Below are 22,114 nucleotides of genomic sequence, written 5' to 3'. Positions count from 1 at the left end.
CTGATCACTGGCGCTGTGATTTTCTTTTGTGTCAAGATGGTTCAAATTCAGCACGGACTCGAGTCCTAAAGACAACAAGTAGTAAAACCGTCTAGCAGGAGCAGCACATACAGGTGTCTGAACTTGGGGTCTAAATTTTAAAGTCCTTCAAGATTATTTGATTCCAGCTTATTTGCTTCTACTAGACAGTTGATAGACCTGGGTGACTGAAGACCTTCACAGACAAATCTGCTTCACATAAACATTGATATGAAACAAAACAAAAAGGTAGCCCCTTAATTTGACGTGTCATTCAGCTATGTAAGTAGTTCCTATTTATTAAAGCAGGCTATGCATGTCTATGCCAGTTAGAGGTCTGCAGAGCACTGAAAAACAGGATTAATGCTTTAAGGGGACCCTGACTGAGATGTTTAACTAATATACTGCAATTCTAAATACGGACTTACCATTATCATTGATTGCATGTGACAGATTTGTATTTGGTTAGGCCATCTATGGTCACAAATGTAATAATTATATACATGGCGCTGGTTTGCAACAAAAGGCAAATATGCCATGAAGAGAAAAAAGTCTAGAAAATCATTTAAAACAGCACCACCTTCAGTCCATGTTTATGCACGTTGCATGCACCATGCGGTATAAATAATAAGCTCTTCATGGTGATACCGCTTATAACAGTACAGAATCAAAATGTACTGTGGCTCAAAACAGGGTACAGTAAGTTTGGTTAGAACAGAGAACATGCCACTACAAATATTGTGCATTCTCTCCACTTCACTTCACTGGCCAGCATACTTTTGGGCATCTCTTCCTAGTATAGACTAATGATCGCTTTATAATGCAAGAACACAAAACACAGTTGAAGTAATAAAGTGCATCTTTACTCTTGTCAAAACAAAAAGTTACAGAAAATCTATACAAAACAGGTTCAAAATGGATTAAAATGCATCATACAAAATGATAATGTATGTAAACCTACAGGTACACAAACATTTCAGTCTTCGTTGACTTGGGAAATAGGAGAGTTCTCTGTGGACCTCTCAGGGCGAGGTTTCTTTGATACTGTAGCAGAGTTTGCAGCTAAAAACTCCCTCATCCTCTTAAGAGTATTATTGGCCTTGTCTTTTTCCAGCTCAGTCTCTGGCGCCCTCTTCTGCCCCTCACTGCCAGGAGGCCTCAGGAGGGATACATGGAGGCTCTTACTGAAGGCCACATCAAGTCTCTCTTGGAATGAATTTTGAAGCTTGATGACTGAGTCTCTCCTCTGCATAAACAGACAGACACACACATACACAAAGATTTTCTAAACTGAATACCTGGTATTGATAAGAAACCATTATAAAATGTTCAATTTGCTTTAGCATCATGTCCAATTCTATTATATTGCCAAAAATATCTATTATTACATAAACCTTTGGGGCTGAAGACATAAAAAACTAAGTTAGCTGGTTATGTCTGCAGCCACTTTTGTTCTTTAAGTAAAGCAGAAATATAGATAGAATACTTTTACTCAATTAATATTTTACAAAGATTATTTCTACTTTCACTCCTGCTTTGTAGTTTGTTCACCTCTGTCATTCGCTGAACCTGTTTTGGAAATAATTACCTTGGAGTTTGCTGACAAGATGTCAAAAAGAGCCCAGAGATCTGAGACCAGTTCAGCTGCAGAGCGGTATGGAGGAGTCTGTTTCCCCAGCAGCCGTCCACGAATAAAATCAAATTCCACACTTCCTGCGGTACGCTTTATGGGTATGCAAATAGGTACATTATTAATTCACTATTTTAAAATACATATTAGTTTTCAATGAGCAACGGTATAATGTCTGGCAAACATGCACATGCAAAGCAAATAAGCTCTACTACTTGAGCAATAGAAATGATTATATACTGCCAGCTGTAGATGGAACTGCATAGGAGAGTTCATACCTTTGTTGCTTTGTACAGCAGGTAGCTGTGTTCCTCACACATCAACGTGAGCAAGAGCTGCTCACACCTCTGGAAAACAAAGGCAGCCAAATACTCATTAACCATTTCTGGAGAAGTGGCAAAGCACACATTCTCCAGAAATGCCAGAATACTGTCTGAGCAGTGAGCAGTGCAGGGGTGCATGAGTTATGTGTAGTTATATGGACTATACAGACAGTTTCTGGGCAACTGCAAATGTCTAGTTAGAAACTATAGTTTATATATGTTTACATGAACAGTACAGCTTATTTATGTTTAAACACACAGTATAAATGCTTTCTGAGCAACTGTCTAGATTGTAGATAAATATAGATGGGCAATCAATCTCCAGTGTAGAAGGCTGTAACATTACCCACTACTACAAATCAGTGAGTTATAATTTGAGTTAAGGGCTATGAACCTGGCATAAATCCCTTTATTTTACAATAACAAAAACTTGGTAATTAGTGCCCCCTACTGTCCACATTAATAACCACATCATGGACCGCGACACCTTCTTAAACAGATCAACAGTGTATTATTGCCACTTTAACAGAAGGAGCACCAAAGAGTGATGAAGCTTGTGGAACCTGAGCCGGCCTACAAAGTCTTTTCCTTTTGGTGAAATGGATCTTGAAGTATGGCCGTTTAAAATATGTTATTATATACACAGGCCAAAAAGGCAATTGCACAGTCATGGGGCAAAAAGGCAAGGCTTAAGCCCTGCTTGGGGTCTATCCGTACACATGCATCTCCACCACTCGAATATCTGGACAGTGGCAGTGCATGGTGTTGTCTTTCCATTGATGAACAGGGTGGGGGGGGTGCGATACACAGCAAAAGAAGAGCTACAGTCAGTAATTAAGCCTACAGTGCAAATACAGGGGAGGTGTACCTGATAAACTGGTAACTAGTAGTGAGTATTATTTATGGCTTACCCTCTGGTCCTGCACATTGAGGTAGGGCTCTGTCAGTCTATCACGACTAAATGGGTCAGTGTCATCAAAAACATCCTGACACAGGGAACACACCCACACCACACTGCAGGGCACATATAAACACACTCAGATTAATTACATCTCTGACTACTCATCATACAGGTGGCACTGATCTAAAGGTCCTATAAAAGTATTTATTACAGTCATATGAAACAGAACTAAGATATCTATATAATGGACTATAAAAAATTCTATTTTAAAATCTCACAATAAAAGAAACTGGACTTTATAAAACACCATCCCCCTCTCTTGAAGCATCTCTTAAAGTATATGGCATTAAACACTCAGACAAATTCAACCACTCTTTATGCAATATATAAGAGGCTTCTAGAGATACACTATCATTTAAAAGGAATCGCTCATCATATTAATAATTGCTGTTATTCAAAAATAACTTAGATATTGTAGATTGAATACTGGATACCAGCAGATATTTTTGTCAATGTTTCAATGTTTTGGTAACAACAATAACATTGAATTCAAAATGTATACTGTAACAATCTATTAATAGCACTTTCCTGATGAGCTACATGTCTAGAGATTTGATTACCACTTTTCAAATATAAAACTTTCTAGATGTTAATCAGAAATCAGTCTCATCTATGACACTGTTCTATTTAAAGGGCTAGCATCTGAAGGGACATAGATTTTTTTTCATCGTTAAATATAGAATAGCTTTTTTAAGAATATATTTTTTATACTTAGGAATAGATTCTTTGGCTTCTGTGTCTCTCTGATGCTTGTAGTATGTTTGTGTGATGTTTGTTCTCTTCATGGACATCACAGAGCTTGGAGAGTGATTGTTCCTTGAGAAAGTTATTGTGACATGAGATAAGGACTTGTTTATGCCCATCTCCAATCTAGTCTACCAGACATGGTACAGGAGTTGGAACTGGCTCAAGGTGACCAATCGGGAACCTTCAGGGTCTTAAACCTGACTGAGAGCGACTCTTGCTGACATTAGGGTGTGCATGAGGGACACTATTTGTTGACTGAACCTGACTAATGACACGGTGTTCAGTTTTGTTTCTGATCCAATCCAAGTCTGCATTATAGTAGTTTTGATCTGTACAGATTAAACAGGAATTGTATATGTAGTTTGTCTAATTTGCATATAATTTGCATCAATGTATAACTGCTTTGATCAAGTCTGTGTTGGTGTCTTGCCAACTGATTTCTGTCTTTACGCTTTTGCTTTAGTTAAACCTCTGTGTTTGCGGTTAGTGTGCGTTTGTGTAAACTTCTTAACCATAACTTGCTTATTTTTTACACAATTTCCCCAATTTTCCATTCATTTTACTATGTTCCCTTTACATGTTTCTGTAAATTTTCAAATATATTCTTCTTTTTAAAATCAATTCATGGTCTTGTCTTTTCGGTTGTTGGGTGTGGAGGAGGGGGCGTGGCCGAGCGTCGAATGCAGGACAGAGAAGCCGGTCAGGCTGAACCAGCGGGCTAAATAGCTGATGATGTTCACCTGTGCCATGTTTCTGCCAGCCTACTTATAGTCATATCTTCCCTGAGTAGGTGGCAGAGCCCAGAGAGAGAAGGAGACCTGTGAAGGCATGAGAGCTCAGCTGAGCTGAGCTAAGCTAGAAAGAAAGAAAAGTAACGAAAAGTCCCAGCGAGCATCTTGTCTTACTTTGTGGGCTGAAAAGCTGAGAGTTTTGCGTTGTGTATAAATAATAATAAAAGAAAGCTCTCCGTCGTCACACCTGTCCCCGGCGTCTTTCCTCCACCCATCGTTAAAGTTGTTACATTGGGGTATATCTAATCACAAAAATCATGAATGGGTGTTTTTCATACATTCTTAGCTGCAACAAAATTGCCTTTATATTACTGAAAACAGTGATTCCAGACTTTTGAATTGTAGTGTACATATTTCCCATCTATACAAAGAAGAAGGAAACATTATTGAATGAAAACAGAATGACTGCGTTACATGGGTCTGACGAGGACTGGTGGCACATGGCAGTCAGCATGAAAGCTTCTCCCACATTCTGCACAAATTAGTGTGGCTCCAGCAGACAGACATACAGCGCAGTCCAGCAGGTCGTTCAGCTGGGGGCCGTCAGGAGTGCTGGACCGTGACAGTGAGACAGCATCTGGCGGAGCAGGGATCCTGAGCCATCTCTGCCCTGACTAGAAAAGCAATAATGCAACAATTAAGATAAGCCATCTGACTGTCCCAAGAGAGGCTTTTATGGCTCTAATGTAGCTTAAAAGTGCAAAAATGACCCACACCTGCAGTTACTCTTGAACCACTAAATTGACCAATGTAAAGATTCCATTGTTGGAAACCTGAAAAGAGTGCACGTACTTTCAAGATATGCTCAAACACACAGCTGAGTGCAGGATATACCTGGCCCCCTTGGATCTCCTGAAGCAGGATTTCATCTGTCTGGCCACTGGAAACAATGTGAAACTGAGGCAGTTCTGATCCTGAGGCAGGAAAAGAAATGGGCAACCGCAGCAGTGATACACACAGTGACCTGCAACAAGAGATAACAAAGTTTATGGCACAAATGTACATACTGAGATATTGCGCTGGTACTCTTAAGTATAGAACAAAAACAGACATACTTATTGTAAGCTTCTGTTAATTCAGGAACCTCTAAAAGAGAAAGAAGAATAAAGATGTATTAAAAACAAAGATGAAAGTGGAAAAATAATCTGCTTGACACATTGTTATTGAAATGTCTGAAAAAACAGAGGCTTACTCTCTGATGTTGTGGCTGAGTCGTCCTGTTCCATGAGTTCAGAATCACTAATATCAGTCTCTTCATCTTCATCATCAGCATCATCATCATCATCATCATCATCACCTTGCTATAAAAATGCAAAATATGATGCTGTCTGTCCATTTGTAACAATTTTCAAATCTCCAAAATGGTAACTTTACATGAGAAGAAAAAAAAACATCTTAATTTGTATTGGATATTAACATAACAAAAATATTTTTCCAAGTAATTATGGACTATATCTGTCAGCCCAGCCATAAAAGTTTAATCCAATGCAAAGGGTAATAGGAGATAACAAAATATGAAAAAAAGTAAAACATGACAAAAATGGTTTTGTGTGACAGCACTGATGTAATAGCTTCAGCAAATAGTCTATGCAGTTATGGCATATGTATACGGGCATGGGATGTGTGCTTTTTCTGTGTCTCCTCACCGTCACATTAGGGGGAGATATGCGTTCTGAATCAGATGCGAAGAGAGCATCCTCAGTGGGTACAACGTCTAAATTACTGGCTGGAGCATCTGTCTTTTCAGATAACTGGAGCAGTGATGTTGGAGTGTCTGAGCTCCGTTGCTCAGATGTGGAGGTGCTTTCGAGTAGTGATTTTAGCAGACTGGGGGACTTCTTGTTGGGAGGGCATTCTGGTACTGGAACAGCAGAAATGATATCAGGTGAGGGGGATAAGGACATGCACTGTTCTTGGAGTTCTCTGGTGTCCATCTCAGACACGGTGGAAGTGGGCAGGTTGTCATCTGGCTCCTCAGCAGCAGGAGAAGTCCTGCCATGTGTGCTAATGTCCCTCTCACACACAGAATCAGCGGGTGCCTGCACTGGGAGCTCACACTGGGGCTTTTGGGTAGACTGAGTGGCACATTCACTTCGGTCTGGGTTGTTGGAAGCACAAGGCTTTTGGGCAGCATGGTGTGGAGGCTTGCTAGAAACAGTATTACTACTGCCTGGCAGAACAGAGATATTTGGGGGAATGGGCAGAGGGGGGCAAGACACTTTGCTTGACACAGGATACGATGATTTCTCATTTTCCATTGACATTCTGGCAGTAGGGACGTTTGGTATACTACAGGTCGCAGCAACTGCTACTGTAGGCACACTGACTGGCGCTGTGAGTAGGACAGTTGGCTGTGGTGTATAGGTGACAACAGAGGTCTGATTTACAGTGGGAATGGGAGTGAAGGAGTGAAAAGTATTTTTGTCTTTGAGAATCGTGAAGACTAGAGGACTGGATGGGACAGCAACAGGCTGACCATGTTGCAAAATGACGGTCTGAGGAGTAGGGGGGGCTTGACAGACAGGCAAGCGTCCAGTAGCGGGAACAGCTAAAGGAGGCCAGTGAGGGTGCAAAGCCTGAGATGGAACAGAAAGAACAGAAACGGACTGAGATAAAGGAAGACCTTGCTGTGTGTGGTGAGATAAGATATTTGGCTGAGGATTAGGCACACCCTGGCCAGAATGAGCAGAGGGAGCTAGAGTGGAGAGAGAGGGAACAGAGTGAGACCCAGGACGGTTGAGTGTGATAGAGGGAGACTGTGTGGTAACAGTGTCATTGGGCTTAAAAGATTGGGATGTGGCAGTGTGGAGCGAGGCTGAGTGATGGGCCATGGAAGAAGTAAAGCTCAGATGAGACGCTATAGCAGGGACATTACCAGGCCGAGAAGATAGTGGCTGAACGGACACATAATTTTTGTTTTTTCTTTGCGGAGGAGGAACCCAAACAACATTTTTTAACACAGACTGGCCAGGTATAGCAGAGCGAGACTGGGGCTGAGATGGTGAAGGAAAAGGGTGAGGGTGAGACAGGCTTCTAACGACCTGCCTAGACTGGGAGGGCTGAAAGCAGACAGCACGAGATGAGGCAGACTGAGGCAAAGTAAGGCTTGTGTGAGCAGGTACAGATTCAGGGGCCTGGACAGGAGTGGAAACAGAGGGAGCACCAGCACAGCTAACACTAGGAGCTTTAGACTGGACATGGTCTGACGTAATTGCTAGAGGCAAAGCAGAGTCTGACAACACTTGACTGGGCTGTGCTGGTTTCAATGAGTCGCACACAAACTCCTCACTCAGAGACTGCTCAGGGGCAGTGCTGGATTGTGAGTGGGCTAATAACTGAGGGATTGCAACAGACTTGAAGTTTAATCCTGAAGAGCCGTCATCTTCGGTGAGTGCTTCGTTAAGATTACTGCTGTTTTTGTTTCCCCCTGCAGAGATAAATGGAACTCTGCTGGCCTTGACTGAACCTGGAGAAAGACAAGATAATACACAAATTAAAAATGTAATGGTCACAGTTCTGAATGTTTAGTTTACCAGAAATGTAGCCCAACATTTGATTCAATTGTTGATGATACAACTGGATGCATATGCATAACACACACTCTCAGTACTTTACAAAGGTTGTAAGCAACTGAGAAAATTATATTTAAAAATCTATATATCTTTGCAATAACCATTTACTTGCCCAGAAAAACAATAACTTCACAATTAATATAAACAACTTTATTACAATACACTGTGATTTTATATATGAGAATGCGTTCTTTTAACCATTTCCAAACTTCTCCTTGAGTAAGCCAATTACTACTTATTTATAATTTGGTCGTTACAGTACCTGGTTTGGCTATCCATTACTTCATTATGTTAAATCAAGTGTGTGACTGATAGAGTTTAAGAAATGTGATAGTAATACCTTTTTTTAAACAAGTAATTTCTCTTACTTTTCACTTGCATGTACTGTAATGATGTATGGGGGTTTTACACACAAAAACACACTTAATGCCAAGATAAATGCTTCTGAAAATAATGTCCCTAATAATGTGCTTTGGTGACCTAAGACTAAGTACAGTACTGTGTACATTTTTCCCCCAGTTTAGTCATGGCCAATTCCTACCCACTAGTAGCAATTCCTCTGCCTATCACACATGATGCCACCATGTCTTCTTGAGATGCTGCAAACATACCATCATTGGACAGCTAAACGTGCTTTGGAGAGAACACTTACTACCAATTTTGATACGTAACCTAACAGTCATGCTCATGAGCTAGCCTCGCACTGTGATGGAGGGGGAGTCACTCTATCTACCCAGAGACAGTAAGGCAAATGGACTGAACTTGCAGTCTTTGAACAACAGGGTCAACGCTTAGACGGTCCAAAATGTCATTTAACAAACTGTTAAACTTGTTCATTTTTGATACCGCCTCATTTTTAACACCAATCTAGGATACTGCCGCTGCTTAGGTCAGTGGCTGAGTGAGTGTGTGTGTCAGACATCATATCATCAGATAGCCCCCTTGCTTTGACTGTTATTGATCCAGTTAATAAAATGTTTGATGAAATGCATCAGAGTACAGGTCAATCACTACTTGATTACCAAATGTTTTGCACATCTTGAAGAGGTCTTGGTTGAGGAGGAGTAAAGGATGAAGTACAGTTTCACACTGGCATGTCTTCTGCGACAGAAGCACCTCCACCCGTTTCCGAATCTGATGGTGAAAAACAAGAGCTACATCACACATGCCATTTTAGTTTCTCTGTAACTTTAGCGTTCAGTCTCTTTATCCTAGCCTGTTCTTATTATTCCTGATCATAAGAATGAAAGAAGAGTAGTTGCGGTTCCTGGTAGAAAAACACTCTTACTTGCTTTTTGTGCAGCAGGATGCATTGGCCCTCAGTGCTCAATATCTTCTGAATGAAGGCAGTGATGTGTTCCTGTCTGTTCTCCAGACTTCTCAGAGTAGTCTTCATCTCCATCAGACTTTTCTCTTCCTCTTCATACAGGTCCTTTTAGACATATCAATGTAGCATTAGTTTAGTTCTTTTGGCCAATCCCTTCAAATAAAACTCTTTTAGACTTTGTATATGCTACTTTACTTACCAGGCTTTCTTTAGAATTGGTATTAGTTTTACATCACATCAAATAAGGCTTCAACTTTAATTCTCCATGAGTAATATACTCAGCATAAACATCCTGTGTTACAATGGTAGTAACACATTTGAATGATTACACAATTTAAAAACTTGTGATTAGCTAAAGAACAAAAACATAAAAATTCTACAATCTTCCTGTACAAAATCATAAATAAAACCATAAAAACAAAACCACATAAAGTAGCCCTCTAACTCTTAAGCTCTTAACCATTAGCACCCTAAGCCCGCAATTTGCAAAACGGTAGGTCACTTCTAGCCTTCATAACTTCAGAACGGTTTAAGATACCAACATGATCCACATATCAGGACATTCAGGAGACCCGCCCCTAACTAACAAGCCTTCATATTCCAACAAAGGGTTAAAACAACATGATTCACACACCAGAACACTTCAAGGAACATGCTATCACTAGCCAGAGTGAGAGAAACCAGCTCTAACATCCCACAACCCAGAAATACAGCTCCAAACACAGCCATAACCACTGTAAAACTTTCTATTAGCTCTCTGCTTTAGCCTTCATTTGGCAACAAAAGGGTTAATGTACAGATGCCAAAGGTGATCAATCACACTAAAGATGAAAATCAGGGCTCCATGTCAGAGCAACTAAATCGTGAATTCAAACGCTTGTCAGAGATGCTAAATTGGCAGCTCATTTTGGGCTGCTTGTTTTAATTATAATGAGCAACGACAAAGTAGAAGTTTGAAACGCCCAACCACACAGTCCCAACTGAAAGTGTATTGCATGAGTGCCACTCATATAAAATAAAAAGAACACAGACAATCATCTGAAATTAGATTCAGCACAGTGGTGTTTATCACAGTAAATGTAATGAATGTATAAAAAAATAAACTCAATTTTGTTTGAATTGTTGAATTGAATTGCTTCCCCTCCATAAAAAAATCTATAATACAACTGGTACTATCATCCTTATTTTTTCACCTAATTTTCCTGCTGAAAATTCTGTGGTACCAAACCACATCCCAATAAGAAAGTTTCGGTCATATGACTTTGCAGGTGCCCAGCTGGGAGACTTACTAGCCTGACTATAAAAACATGAGGAACAAAAGTAAGTGACTAGCTGTCTTATCTACCAGCTGAAACATCTTTGGAGTGCTCCAACCCTCTATTCTCAGCCACAGCATCAAAAGGCCCTGTAAGGGTTTTACTGTATAAGTGCTTATTTACAAAGGGCCTGACTGAGCTCAGAGAACTGTATAATGCTATATCACTATGTAATATGGAGTAGTGCCTATGTGTCTGTGACAGTGTTCAAAATCCAGTTTGTGATGAAATAACCAAAAGAGCCTTCCCTAAATATAATAGCATTAGCAAATAAAGGAAAAGAGTTATGGGTAAATTAAAGGAAAACAATGAAAAGCAGTTACCTCCACTTCTTTAAACAGCTGGCGACCCCTTACCAACATCATCAAGCGCATGCTGTGCACCAAGTTAATTATTTTCTTCTTTGCTGCAGCTTTTGATTCTTTTATGTTTTGCAATCTACCAAAACCAAGAACAACATAAGACTTAGTACTGTTATCACTTAGTGAACATAAAGATGTAGCTAATCCATGAGAAAATCTTTGTATTAATAATTTACTAACAACTGTTTTATATCACAGGAAAATAATGTCAACGTCAGTTCTTATGTTGTTAATTACCTTCCATCCACATCCAACAGGCTGGCTTTCACGCCGCTCCTCTGTTCTCTGATGCAGTTCAGCAGCCCTTGCAGCTGCTCTTTCTGAGACACTAGGGCTTCCTCCAGCAACAGGAAACTGACAGGGAACAAAAGATGTGTGTCTAAAAGGCAACCTGGCCTAAGATCTGTGTCAACACAGACTTACCAGATTGGGTGTAACAGAGTGGAAGTACTAAAAGGAGAAAACCAAAGAATCATGCATATTGGAATTTTGAAAAGAACAAAAAAAGAACAAAATGTAAAAAAAGGTTTAAATCTAGACCACATTAGAGAAAAACAACAATCCAGGGAAAAGTTGCCTCTCCAAGGTCAAACTTCTATTCCTGATATTCTCTGACAATGGGTGCTTAAGCCTGGCTAAAACTACTGTTAGCAGACCAATTCTGATTCTACATGGCCTATATAATGCTTCCTAAGCAACCAGCAGCGAGAAGATTCATTAAAAAATGTCATTTGACAGACTCAAATTTTCTGACACAGATTAGTTTCTTACAAACTGACCCAGGCATGTTAAACTGGGGACTTTTAGGGCCAAAGTGCTGTGGAGATTAGCGTTTACCCTCTTCTAACGCTCTGAATTCACTTCATGAAGGCCTTGCTAATTAGCTGATGAGCTGAATCAGGTGTGGCAGTGTGCTGAAGTCTGCAGTGTTTTGGCCTGCGAGGACTGGGGCCTGACACACGTGAACTAACCAACCCAACTCATCTTAAGCAAAATCACATTTAATTTCTACATTTTTTTTATTTTTGTGTTGTACGTAATATGAGAAAAATATTTGCAAAAGCAGTCTTCTTCAACGTAATAATATAAATGGTGCAGAACCTTCATATAACTCCCAAGCCGATAAGTAACTTTTTTTTTTTTGGCATGTTCTGGATGCCTGGCCTAGAGTACCTGTGGCCTCTGTGGTTGATCAGCTGGCAGTCTCTACAGGTGAGCTCATCACAGGTGAGACAGAAGAACTTGAGTCGTTCCTGCCTGTGTGAAGCACAGCGCAAGCTGGCAGTGAAACCTAAAAAAACAAACAAATAAAATAAAATGGCACAAACACAACACATTTAATGGGAAATCCATTGATTTTTCAAGATTTCTGTTTAATCAAATGTTTAAAATATAAAGAAAGTCATTCAGAGTGGTTTGATGTGAAATCCATTTTAAAGAAATTTGCTGAGCTCGAATTGTTCACAGCGGCAGCGATAGGAAAAAAGCTCCACCTCTAAAAGCTCCTTCACTAACAGTTACTACATGTAATGGGGAAGAATACACTGTCTGATGTCCAAGACACTTTCACAATAGTTTTAAAAAAGGTTTCTGACTAAAACATATTTTTATGTCAGAGTGGTACATACAGGGTGTTTTAAGGCAATTTAGTCTCCAAAGAATTTTTTTTTTTCCAATTTACCACAACATTACAAAACAAAATTACATATAAACTGTCCAAAGACACATGTGGGTTCACTTGTTGGTTTGGCTAGTGAATAAAATAGCTATATTTGTGTTGCAAACATCACAACCATGTTTCGTATTACCACCAAAAGGAAAAAGGAATCCAAGTCAGTAAGTTTCTCTAGAACAGAGCACTTTACATTGAATCACTTTGGCTTTGTTTACATCACAGCCGCTGAATTATGCACAAATGTTGAAAGATCTATTGAATTTCCCTTCAACCTGACTACTGGAAAAGATGCTCACACCTACTTGAGACAATCTAGAACAAGATTCAAACATCTGTGGCTAGTACGCTGTGTGTAAGTGCCACATATTAATAAAGCTTATCATACCTGCTTTATTTATATATCGCTTTATTTTTACTATTTTACCACCTGCAAAGCCTCTAGTAATCGTTAGGGATTTAAAGGGAATAAACCATGCTGTTTGGAGTCTTATTTTCCTTTCCTGTCCTGTCCTTTTACTTTTGGTCCCATGAAATAGGCAGAAGGGCTGTGTTTAAATTATTAGATCATCACAGTCAGAACAAAATCTTATCTCCAAAAAGGGACCTTACAGAAGAAGGAACAAACATCCTTAACTTAAGTTCATGTAACAATTTATTCTATTCTCTTTGCACGTGAACATATGAACATATGAACATACTGAACCAATCCACACTCTCTCACTGACCTGATGGAGGTTCCTCTGGTATGACTGTATGGTTGCGTGTCACCTTCACCCGTTGGTGGGCCAGTACACAGTCGGAACACAAAGCCTCTTCACACTGCACGCACCAGCCACTGAGTGCAGACTCCTCACATCCTCCACACTACACACAGATACAGTTCTTTAAACACAGAACTACAGCCATAGGTTCAAATGTAGGACAAACAGTGTTCACTGAGATTGCTGCTACTCATGTATTCCAATTCATGTACTACAATAATAGATGACAAAAGGCTCAATGACTCTCTACAAAAAAAGTAAATAGAAAATGACTGAGACAATACTCATGGACTGCTGTGGAGAACACCGGAAAACCAGAAGAAGAAGAGGGGTTACCTTAGGAGCAGAGTCCTCAAAAATGAAGCAATCTGTGACTTCTGACAGGCTGTAAGATTGGCCACACACTTGGCACTCTAAAGTAAGAGAGAAGAAAACCCCAATAAATAACTGGCCGAAGATGCTGTCATACTTTGTTCTCCAGGCCGTTCCACTACTTATCTGTGGACATTGTTCTCAAGTTGATCATAGGGGTCTACCAAATACAGCATTTTGCAAAAGCAGTAAACAGAAATTTAACAAACTAAGAGTGGACAAAAATTTATCATCAGGATACTTTGATGCATTTTCTCGACACACAATATGCACTGTGGGCTGGAGGTTAGGGAACCAGCCTTGTGACCAGAATTTTTCGCTGGTTCGATCCCCTCAGGTGACAGTACGTGACTGAAGTGCCCTTGAGCAAGGCACCTAACCCCCAACTGCTCCCCAGGCGCCGTGGATAGGGCTGCCCACCACTCTGGGCAAGTGTGCTCACTGCCCCCTAGTGTGTGTGTGTGTTCACTAGTGTGTATGTGGTGTTTCACTGCACGGATGGGTTAAATGCAGAGGTCTAATTCCGATGTGTTCAGACACAGTTGGCTAAAAAGGTTCATTTCATTCATTCATTTCATGCATTATGGTATTTTGTTTTACTGAGGTTTGATAAGACAGAACAGACAAAAAGAATGACTAGTGGCACATTCAGAAAAACAATTTCAAAAAGCATCAAGACAAAAAAGCAGATTGTGATGTGACTTATCACGATAACAATAAATATGGTCATACTGCCCTCCTCAATGTAAAAAAAAAAAAAAAGGGATCTTCAAGGGTTCTTTAGTAAAGGCAAAGGTTTAACATAGAACCATCAACACTCAAAGACCTATCTGAATGCATAGATGTTTCTCTGCATGGTTTTTCTCCATGACGAAAACCCAGCTGGATGCGGTTCTTTAAAAGAATGCTTCTGAGAAAGGTTCTAAATATCACCAAAAAAGGGTTCCACTGTTGTTATGAGTCAAAGAATCCTTCTTCAGGTATTAAATAGAGCATTTTTTACTAAGAGTGTACACTAATCTTTGCCCTATTACAAAAAATGTAAGCTTTCTTACCTACAGATAACTGGGCTGAATGAAAATGACAAGTTGAAAAACTGAGTTAATCTTGTATTGTTCAGGATTTGGAATGGATGGATATAATCATGTATAATCATACAGACACACAGGGATCTTTCTTCACTAAACATATGCTTCAAGCTTACAGAGGTCATACGCTACCTATTCAGAAAAAGTTGTCTGCCAGTAAAAGTTTTATGAAGGCTAAAAGCGAAAGATTTACAAACATAGAGAGAAAGTGCCGTTTTACCCTCTCCTTCCTTGCTTCCAGCTACCAATCCTGAAAACACTCAGAGTTTACAAATAATCCCTGGACACTGCTAGTAGTTTTGGTCTTGGCTCCCTTTTTAAATCTTCTTTTCAAAGACTGAAATGTAAAACTATCAACACATTATTGCTATTTAAAAAAAGAATTTGTATGTTTTTATCATAAACAATGACAACAGTTTATATAATTAGAATGATATTACATTTTCATATCAGCACCTGCCTAGAAGAGTAACACGTCACACTTTCTGACTTCCTTGACAGTCAAAGTAGAAGATTAACGGTTGACAGGTGTCCACAACCTACTTTTTTAGTCCATATACAGAAGCGCGAGGTACAGACATCCCCTCTAAGCATGCTGAAGGACCTCTCATGATATTACCAGTTTAATCCATAAAAACATATGTATCTCTATAGAATCAGAATTTCAGTTGCAGTCACTGCATATATTATTACATAATCATATAGCATATGTCCAAAAGTTTGTAGACACCTGATCACCCAGTGTTTATTCTAAAATCACGGGAATTAACAGGGAGTTTATCCCCCTTTACTGTTTACTGCAGTAACAGCCTCTATTCCTCTGGGAAGGGTTTACACTAGATGTTGGAACATTGCTGTGAGGATTTGATCGCATTCAGCCACAGAAGAATTAGTGAGGTCAGGTTCTGATGTTTGATGATCGGTTTTGGATCACAAACTCCACTCCAACTCATCCTAAAGGTATTGGACGGAGCGCCATCACTCCAGAGAACAGTTCCACTGCTCCACAGCCCAATGCTGGGGGCTTTATACCTCTACAGCTGGCGCTTGGCATTGGACATGGTGACCTTACGTTCATGTGTATCCCTTTCAGTTTACAATGCTTTTGTAAGGGGATTATACAGACTGTGCACAACTGAAAACTTGTGTTAGCAGTTGGGGCACCTTTTAACAATTCTACTAATTGAAAGGGGTGTCTGGATACTTTTGAACATATGCTATAGCTGTATGGTATACTGAATCACACATGAGAGGGAAAGTCAGCACCCGTTTTCCTTTTTTTTTTTAACACAGGCCTAGTTAGTTAGATATGAAGTTAACCAGCACGGATCTTTGCTTTGCCTTAACAACACTGCAAGTCTGCAGACATGCAAATAAAAACCATCTAAACTGAACAAAGTCAAATGATGGCTGTGGTGAACATCTCAGCACTGAGGTCCTCGGTAAATAGGCCCTACGGATACCAACAATAATCAGCCACGAGCCCATCTGCTAGCTTTCGTCGACCAGTAAGTTACACGCCTGCTCTAGAAAAGTTAGGAAAGAAAGTCTACAAAAAAGTCTTCAGTGAAGTTTTACCTTTGGTGTTTCCGCCATTGCTCTGTGTAACGCACGATCTACAAACAACGTGGAGGCACGGAAGGAGATTGGGGGCGGCGCTGGAGCTCAGCGTGGCTCCGCAAACACTGCACCCTTGCCATCCATCTCTTTGTAGATCTGCAGACGGCAAATGTTGACGCTCTTTCTGAACTTTCTGGACGCTGGCGCTCTCTCCTTCTCCTTCCTCGTCTTCTCGGCCATTAAAAGACATCTTGTCTAATTAACCTGGAGCGATTTGAAACCCTCTTCGCTTCATAAGACCAGCTGCGGCTCCTCCGCGGCACTTATCTCCCTCCGGTGTTTCTCCTGCAGCTGCTGCGCTGTGTTCGGCGGAAGTTAGACCTTATCAGAGGAACTCGGGGCGGGGAAATGGGGCGGTGTGCCTCTGACGTAAATATTCGTTTTATTTAGTCTGAATTAAGATGATTCTGAGCGAAGACCTTCCCCTTGTTCTGCACTTTAAACACGCTCTAGAACAGCCATATTTGTGCATCTTTTGGAACATATTAGTCATATTTTTGTCAAACAAGTCACATCAACTTTATAATTTAATTTATACATATACTTATTTTCATTGTTATTACTCTCGTCTTCAGACTCCTACAGTCTTTAATGTTTTTCTATTGCTGGAAAGGCAGCTAAAAGTCTTTAAAGTGGTGGGATACAATGCTAGCAGGGCAGGGACGGAAAAGGCTCTCGAGGCCCCTGCAGAGAACTTGTAGAGAGGAGAATTACCACTCTGGGTTTCTCAAACGCTAGAGGGCACTACCGAGCGAGTCCAAAATGAATGGGTTAATATGGAGCATTTGAGTAAAATAATCAAAAAAAAGAATACATTAATATTCTGAACTCAGAACAGCATAAAACATTTTAACACCACTGTTGTATTTTTAAAGGCTTTTGAACTTAAAACAGTGCCTCATGTTCGTCCGTGACGTCAGTGAGCACGGCTTAGGTCGCCAACCAGTCAGCGCTCAGTAGCAGTAAGGCTAGCGAGCATTGTTCTGCCCAAAATGTATTTGCTACAGTTCTGTTTTTGCTATGTTGGGGGAAATAGGAAGTGACCAGGCTCCTCATAATCCGGCTCTGGCCCCTGGACACTCTTTGGCGTATCTCAAGGCCTCTGGACACACTTCAGAGGTTCTCAAGGCCCCTGGACACTCTTTGGAGGCTCTTGAGGCCCCTGGGCACTCTTTTGAGGCTCTCGAGGCCCCTGGACACTCTTTGGAGGCCCTCTAGAGCCAAACAGTAATAGTGATAAAATAGACCTGAAAAATAACTTTGCACTTTAAAAAATTGTCTTTTAATTTTGAAAGTTCAAGAAAAACTTAATTTTTTTCAATAAATGGATGGATGGAGCAGTTTTTTTAGTGTAACAATTTTTTTTTTATTTTCAGTAGCGCTGACCATCACCAAGCCATGAGTTTTGCAGTTCAATTCAATTTTAACATTTACATTGCTCAGCAAAATGTTAAAATTAAATTTTATTTGTAGCTACTGTGTTTTGGTGGCCCTCTAAATGTCTACCAAATTTGTACTCCTTTATCCAAAATGTCTTTATGGGGAAATGAATGACGACTCAAAACATTTTAGACGCAACCAGCAGATGGCACAGGTCTGCACATTCTCTCCACAGTACCCAAGACTGAGACTTCTAGATCTCCTGTTGGAAAAATTAGTTTCACTGAACAGTCAAAAAAACATCAGAAAAATTCCTTCACTCTTTCACAGAAACATCGTCTCTTTTCTTTTGTTTGTTCTTATTGCAATGGCTTAGTAATAATATAAGATGGAAAGCTGTTATTAGACTTTACCCCAAAAGTATTTAAGTACAAATAAAATTTAAAAAGTGTCCTTTAAAATTCATGCATTGATATTACTCAGTGAATGACCTGCTGAAAAAAATATAGAAACTAATAAAACTGTTGGTTTCTGGTGGTGTGTAATAGTCACTAATGGTATTCTGTGTTTTCCTGATGAGTTGATTTTACAGTGTAAAGGATTCTAATGGTTTAACAAGAATCCTGGGACCGATACCATATGCATCCCATTAGAAAGCAAAACCATCAAGTTTTAATCATAATGGTTCTAATGGTCTTTTTTCAGCAGGGTGTGTTCTTATAAAGGTTTAAAATGATACTAACCACAGCTGCAGCGTCTGCACTGAACATCCTGAAACCCTCTTCCATTTATTTTGGTACTGCTCATACACAACGAAATTCGAGCAAGATTTCACAAGATATATAATTGACAATATTTTAGTTGATTTCTCTCTGCTTTTTAATAAATTTATTATTTGGATTCTTTGATATTTGCAATCAAAACAAGAATCAGCTTATTAATTTATTGATTTTTCTTGCTAAATTCTATATTCACAAATGCAAGTTCAATAACAAGAGAACTTTTTTTTTCAAGTCTCCATCTTGGAATCCAAATATTATTTTTGTGCTTCTCTGAATTGTTGTTGATGTTACTCAGTACAATATATATATATATATATATACATACATACATATATATATATATATATATATATATATATATATATATATATATATATATATATATATATTGTACTGAGTATATTGTACTATAGCACGGGTGAGTTTTTTTGCTCAGAGCTGCCTCTGTCTTACACTATAAATTATAATTCGATAATTCACCCAGCTGCACCGTTTAATTTGAATATGCACATATTTTATGTCCATTTATTGAGAAACACTGGTATAAATGACTGTCTTGTCTTGGGCTTGCTTGAGAAGAACAAACACAAGTTTTGCAGTGGTTGGGTGACAAAGAAGTATAACTTAAATATATGTATCAACAAGTGGCTGAGTCACTGAACTCTTCTAATTATTCCAACATAGATGTACATATCATATTAACAAGATTCCATATTTTGTATTATTTTAATGTCACACCATAATCTGTTACAACACTTTTTTCATTGTATACAAAAATGTATTGTGTGTAAAACAGATATTTATCAAATAATTTGTCTTGAAACAACAGAGACAAAATAAAATAATTTCTAGGTCTCCAGTTCATTTATCATCATTATTGTACAAAAATATCATAAAGACAGGATGATTCAGAAACATTTAAACAAAAACAAAAACCTGCAGCACCAGAGCTTATCAGCAAATAAAAAAGGTTCTTCCTTATAACATTTACAACTATTAGCCAGTTGTAAGTTTCAGTTGTAATGTTGGCTGTGTTTAACCATTTAGATTGCAGGTGTGGTCGAATATGTCTGGAGAAATTGATAATATGCTAATGATAAGGTCTGAGAGGTGTGATGCAGGGCCTGCTAGGTTTCTTTGATAGCATTGCACCAGACTGCAGAAAGTGGGAGAGGCTGATTGGAGTTGTTTGCTCGGGTTTGGTTTATTCACTTGCCTAGACCTCAGAGTAACAGGCAGTTACATTTAACACTTTTGTCTTTCTGAAGCAGCCCAAACTGAGTGCTGGCTAGGGAATTCACCAGCACCCAAAAGTTCTCAAAGGTGACTCCCTGCCCCTCTTCCACTCCCATCTCCTTCAGCAGCTCGTTCAGCCCCTCCTGCTCACCAGCAGTCTGCAAAAGAAGCACATAAAACTTTACTCCCCTCATATTCATAAAATGGATAGCAGGGTCACATGAGCCCCATAAACAGAAGACATTATAACATGTCTATTCTAAACATTCTATATGAATTTAAATCTTTTGGTGCTCGCTCTCTAAACTCCTACTTTGGAAAGACAGAGCTGGTGGAATTCATCAATGAACTGGAACTCTAGTTTCACAGTAGATTTGTTAAGTCTTGCTGAAGATGAGTTATCAATTCACTACGCTGAAGTGTTCTACGGACACAGAAGGGAAGGGAAGGGAGGTCAGTTTACCTTCACCATGGTTGGCAGTTCTTTGGTGACCATGCTCTGGAACTCCTCCACTGTCAAAGTTGGACCTACAGTAGGTGAGGCTGCATGGAACTGGGTCACCAGGGTATTGATGGCCAGTTCTAGATCTGTGCACTACAGAAAAGGAGTGGTTGTTGTAGTACTCTGCACTTTATCCTAATTAATGAATTTATTTTAATTTCTGGGATATAATTTACTGAATTCAGTGTCAGTTTGATTCAAGAGAGCAATTTTAAACCAAAAATGACAGGAGTATGATTTGAATTACACATGAATTACAGAATAACAACAAAATGATTCCAAATACTTTTTATACAAAACTGCAAAACAAGTTATCACTTTTGGGAAACAAAATTGTTAGTAATCTTTAAAAACCTGAACTACAACAATTGAGTACTACCTGCGCTTAATGACTCATAGATAAAACTGATCCTAGGCAAATAGCAGATGACAAATGCAGCACTGCTTAGAGCACTGATAAAACTCAAATCCATAGGTGAGCCTGGCATTTCACCAGCACTCATACAGAACAGGATTTATTCCAAGTAATCCTGATAATCATACCATGTAGATTAGCCCCCATTAAGGTAAAATCCCCTTTTACTATAGCCAGGTAACCAAGCCTAGACAATGGAGCGGCTCAGGAAGCAGTTATGCTAGTGTGGGCCTGGCAGCTTTAAGCACACAGCACTACTATTTGCTTTTTGGGCGTTGTCCAGCAGAAAAGAAAACAATTTTCACTATAGTGTGGACACTGCGCTGGAATATCTGCCCTCAGGTGAAATTTACTATACAATCATTTGGATCACAGAAAGTATGTGCGGTTTTCCTGGGTTTGTAAAGCCAATTATCTGCGGTTAATATAATATTACAGAGGAAAAAAAGAATGTAAAGTAATAGTTATGAAAAAGCTCGCTTATGTTAACTTGATACCAGAACGTATCTGGGTTTTTTTTTTGCTGAATTATCAGTACGTAAATGACAGATTTACAGAGTAATATTTTAATTACTTTACATTATCATACGCACGGGTTGAAATAGCCTATGAATGAGGATGTTCCTCATGCTGAGACCACACAGAGGAACAATCTCCACAGCACGTTCTTTTTTATATATAAAGCTACTTTTAATTCATTTCGAGCATGCCACTACAGGTATATCGTGCCAAAGTAACACAGAGACGCTTACCTGTGAGGCCATTTGGTCGGTTTTAGCCTCCGGATCTGGATTAAACTCCGTGGCTAAAGTTAGTGCTGGTGTTTTAACACCGCCCCAGCGCCTGGAGGACTTTGGTATCCTCCTACCACCCACGTCAGGCCCGCCGCGCTCCAGCCGGTACGATGACAGGAGTGATAAGTACTCGCAGGTTTTAGTCTGCGGTCCACAGGATCTGTTTTGAACAAGATTTTGATGCGTGTACACTACATGTGGAACTATATGTGATAGTTTAGCCACCTCGAAAACCGAGCAGAAATTCAGCTATAAGTTGGCTAGTTTAGAGATGGTAGATGTTTTCATGGCAGGATGAGAGCTGCTCCTCATTGAGCATTCCACAAGCAGTGAGGCAGAAAAAGCAGAGAAATTAGGCAACTCCAAACCAGCCTGACCACATTCTAGTGGTCACATCTGATACAAAGCCATTTTCATACGGACTGAGCTGATAAGAGCTTCA

At 39.6% G+C, this 22,114-nt stretch overlaps 2 protein-coding genes across 2 annotated transcripts; both read right to left on the bottom strand.

Annotated features, from left to right (window-relative positions):
• Positions 1 to 859: 859 nt before the first annotated feature.
• trim33l (tripartite motif containing 33, like) lies at positions 860 to 16,872 on the bottom strand. Its single transcript, XM_036583504.1, has 17 exons — positions 16,522 to 16,872; positions 13,820 to 13,896; positions 13,448 to 13,586; positions 12,221 to 12,338; positions 11,285 to 11,401; positions 11,009 to 11,123; positions 9,331 to 9,474; positions 9,065 to 9,176; positions 6,117 to 7,936; positions 5,663 to 5,771; positions 5,526 to 5,556; positions 5,305 to 5,434; positions 4,885 to 5,084; positions 2,883 to 2,985; positions 1,927 to 1,995; positions 1,607 to 1,741; positions 860 to 1,264 (listed from the first exon to the last, which is right to left on the bottom strand). Exons 1-17 carry the CDS (start codon positions 16,751 to 16,753, stop codon positions 995 to 997), a joined length of 3,921 nt encoding a protein of 1,306 aa, XP_036439397.1. The 5' UTR covers positions 16,754 to 16,872; the 3' UTR covers positions 860 to 994.
• Positions 16,873 to 19,432: 2,560 nt separating this feature from the next.
• LOC118816885 (protein S100-A13-like) lies at positions 19,433 to 21,759 on the bottom strand. Its single transcript, XM_036583493.1, has 3 exons — positions 21,631 to 21,759; positions 20,425 to 20,556; positions 19,433 to 20,119 (listed from the first exon to the last, which is right to left on the bottom strand). The coding sequence occupies exons 1-3, from the start codon at positions 21,640 to 21,642 to the stop codon at positions 19,949 to 19,951; spliced, it is 315 nt and encodes a 104-aa protein (XP_036439386.1). The 5' UTR covers positions 21,643 to 21,759; the 3' UTR covers positions 19,433 to 19,948.
• Between the last annotated feature and the right edge of the window lie 355 nt (positions 21,760 to 22,114).

Source organism: Colossoma macropomum, unplaced genomic scaffold, assembly GCF_904425465.1.
Source record: "Colossoma macropomum unplaced genomic scaffold, Colossoma_macropomum, whole genome shotgun sequence".
Taxonomy (NCBI): domain Eukaryota; kingdom Metazoa; phylum Chordata; class Actinopteri; order Characiformes; family Serrasalmidae; genus Colossoma; species Colossoma macropomum.
Note: the sequence above shows the minus strand (reverse complement) of the source record. Positions and strands in the feature narration are given on the sequence as shown.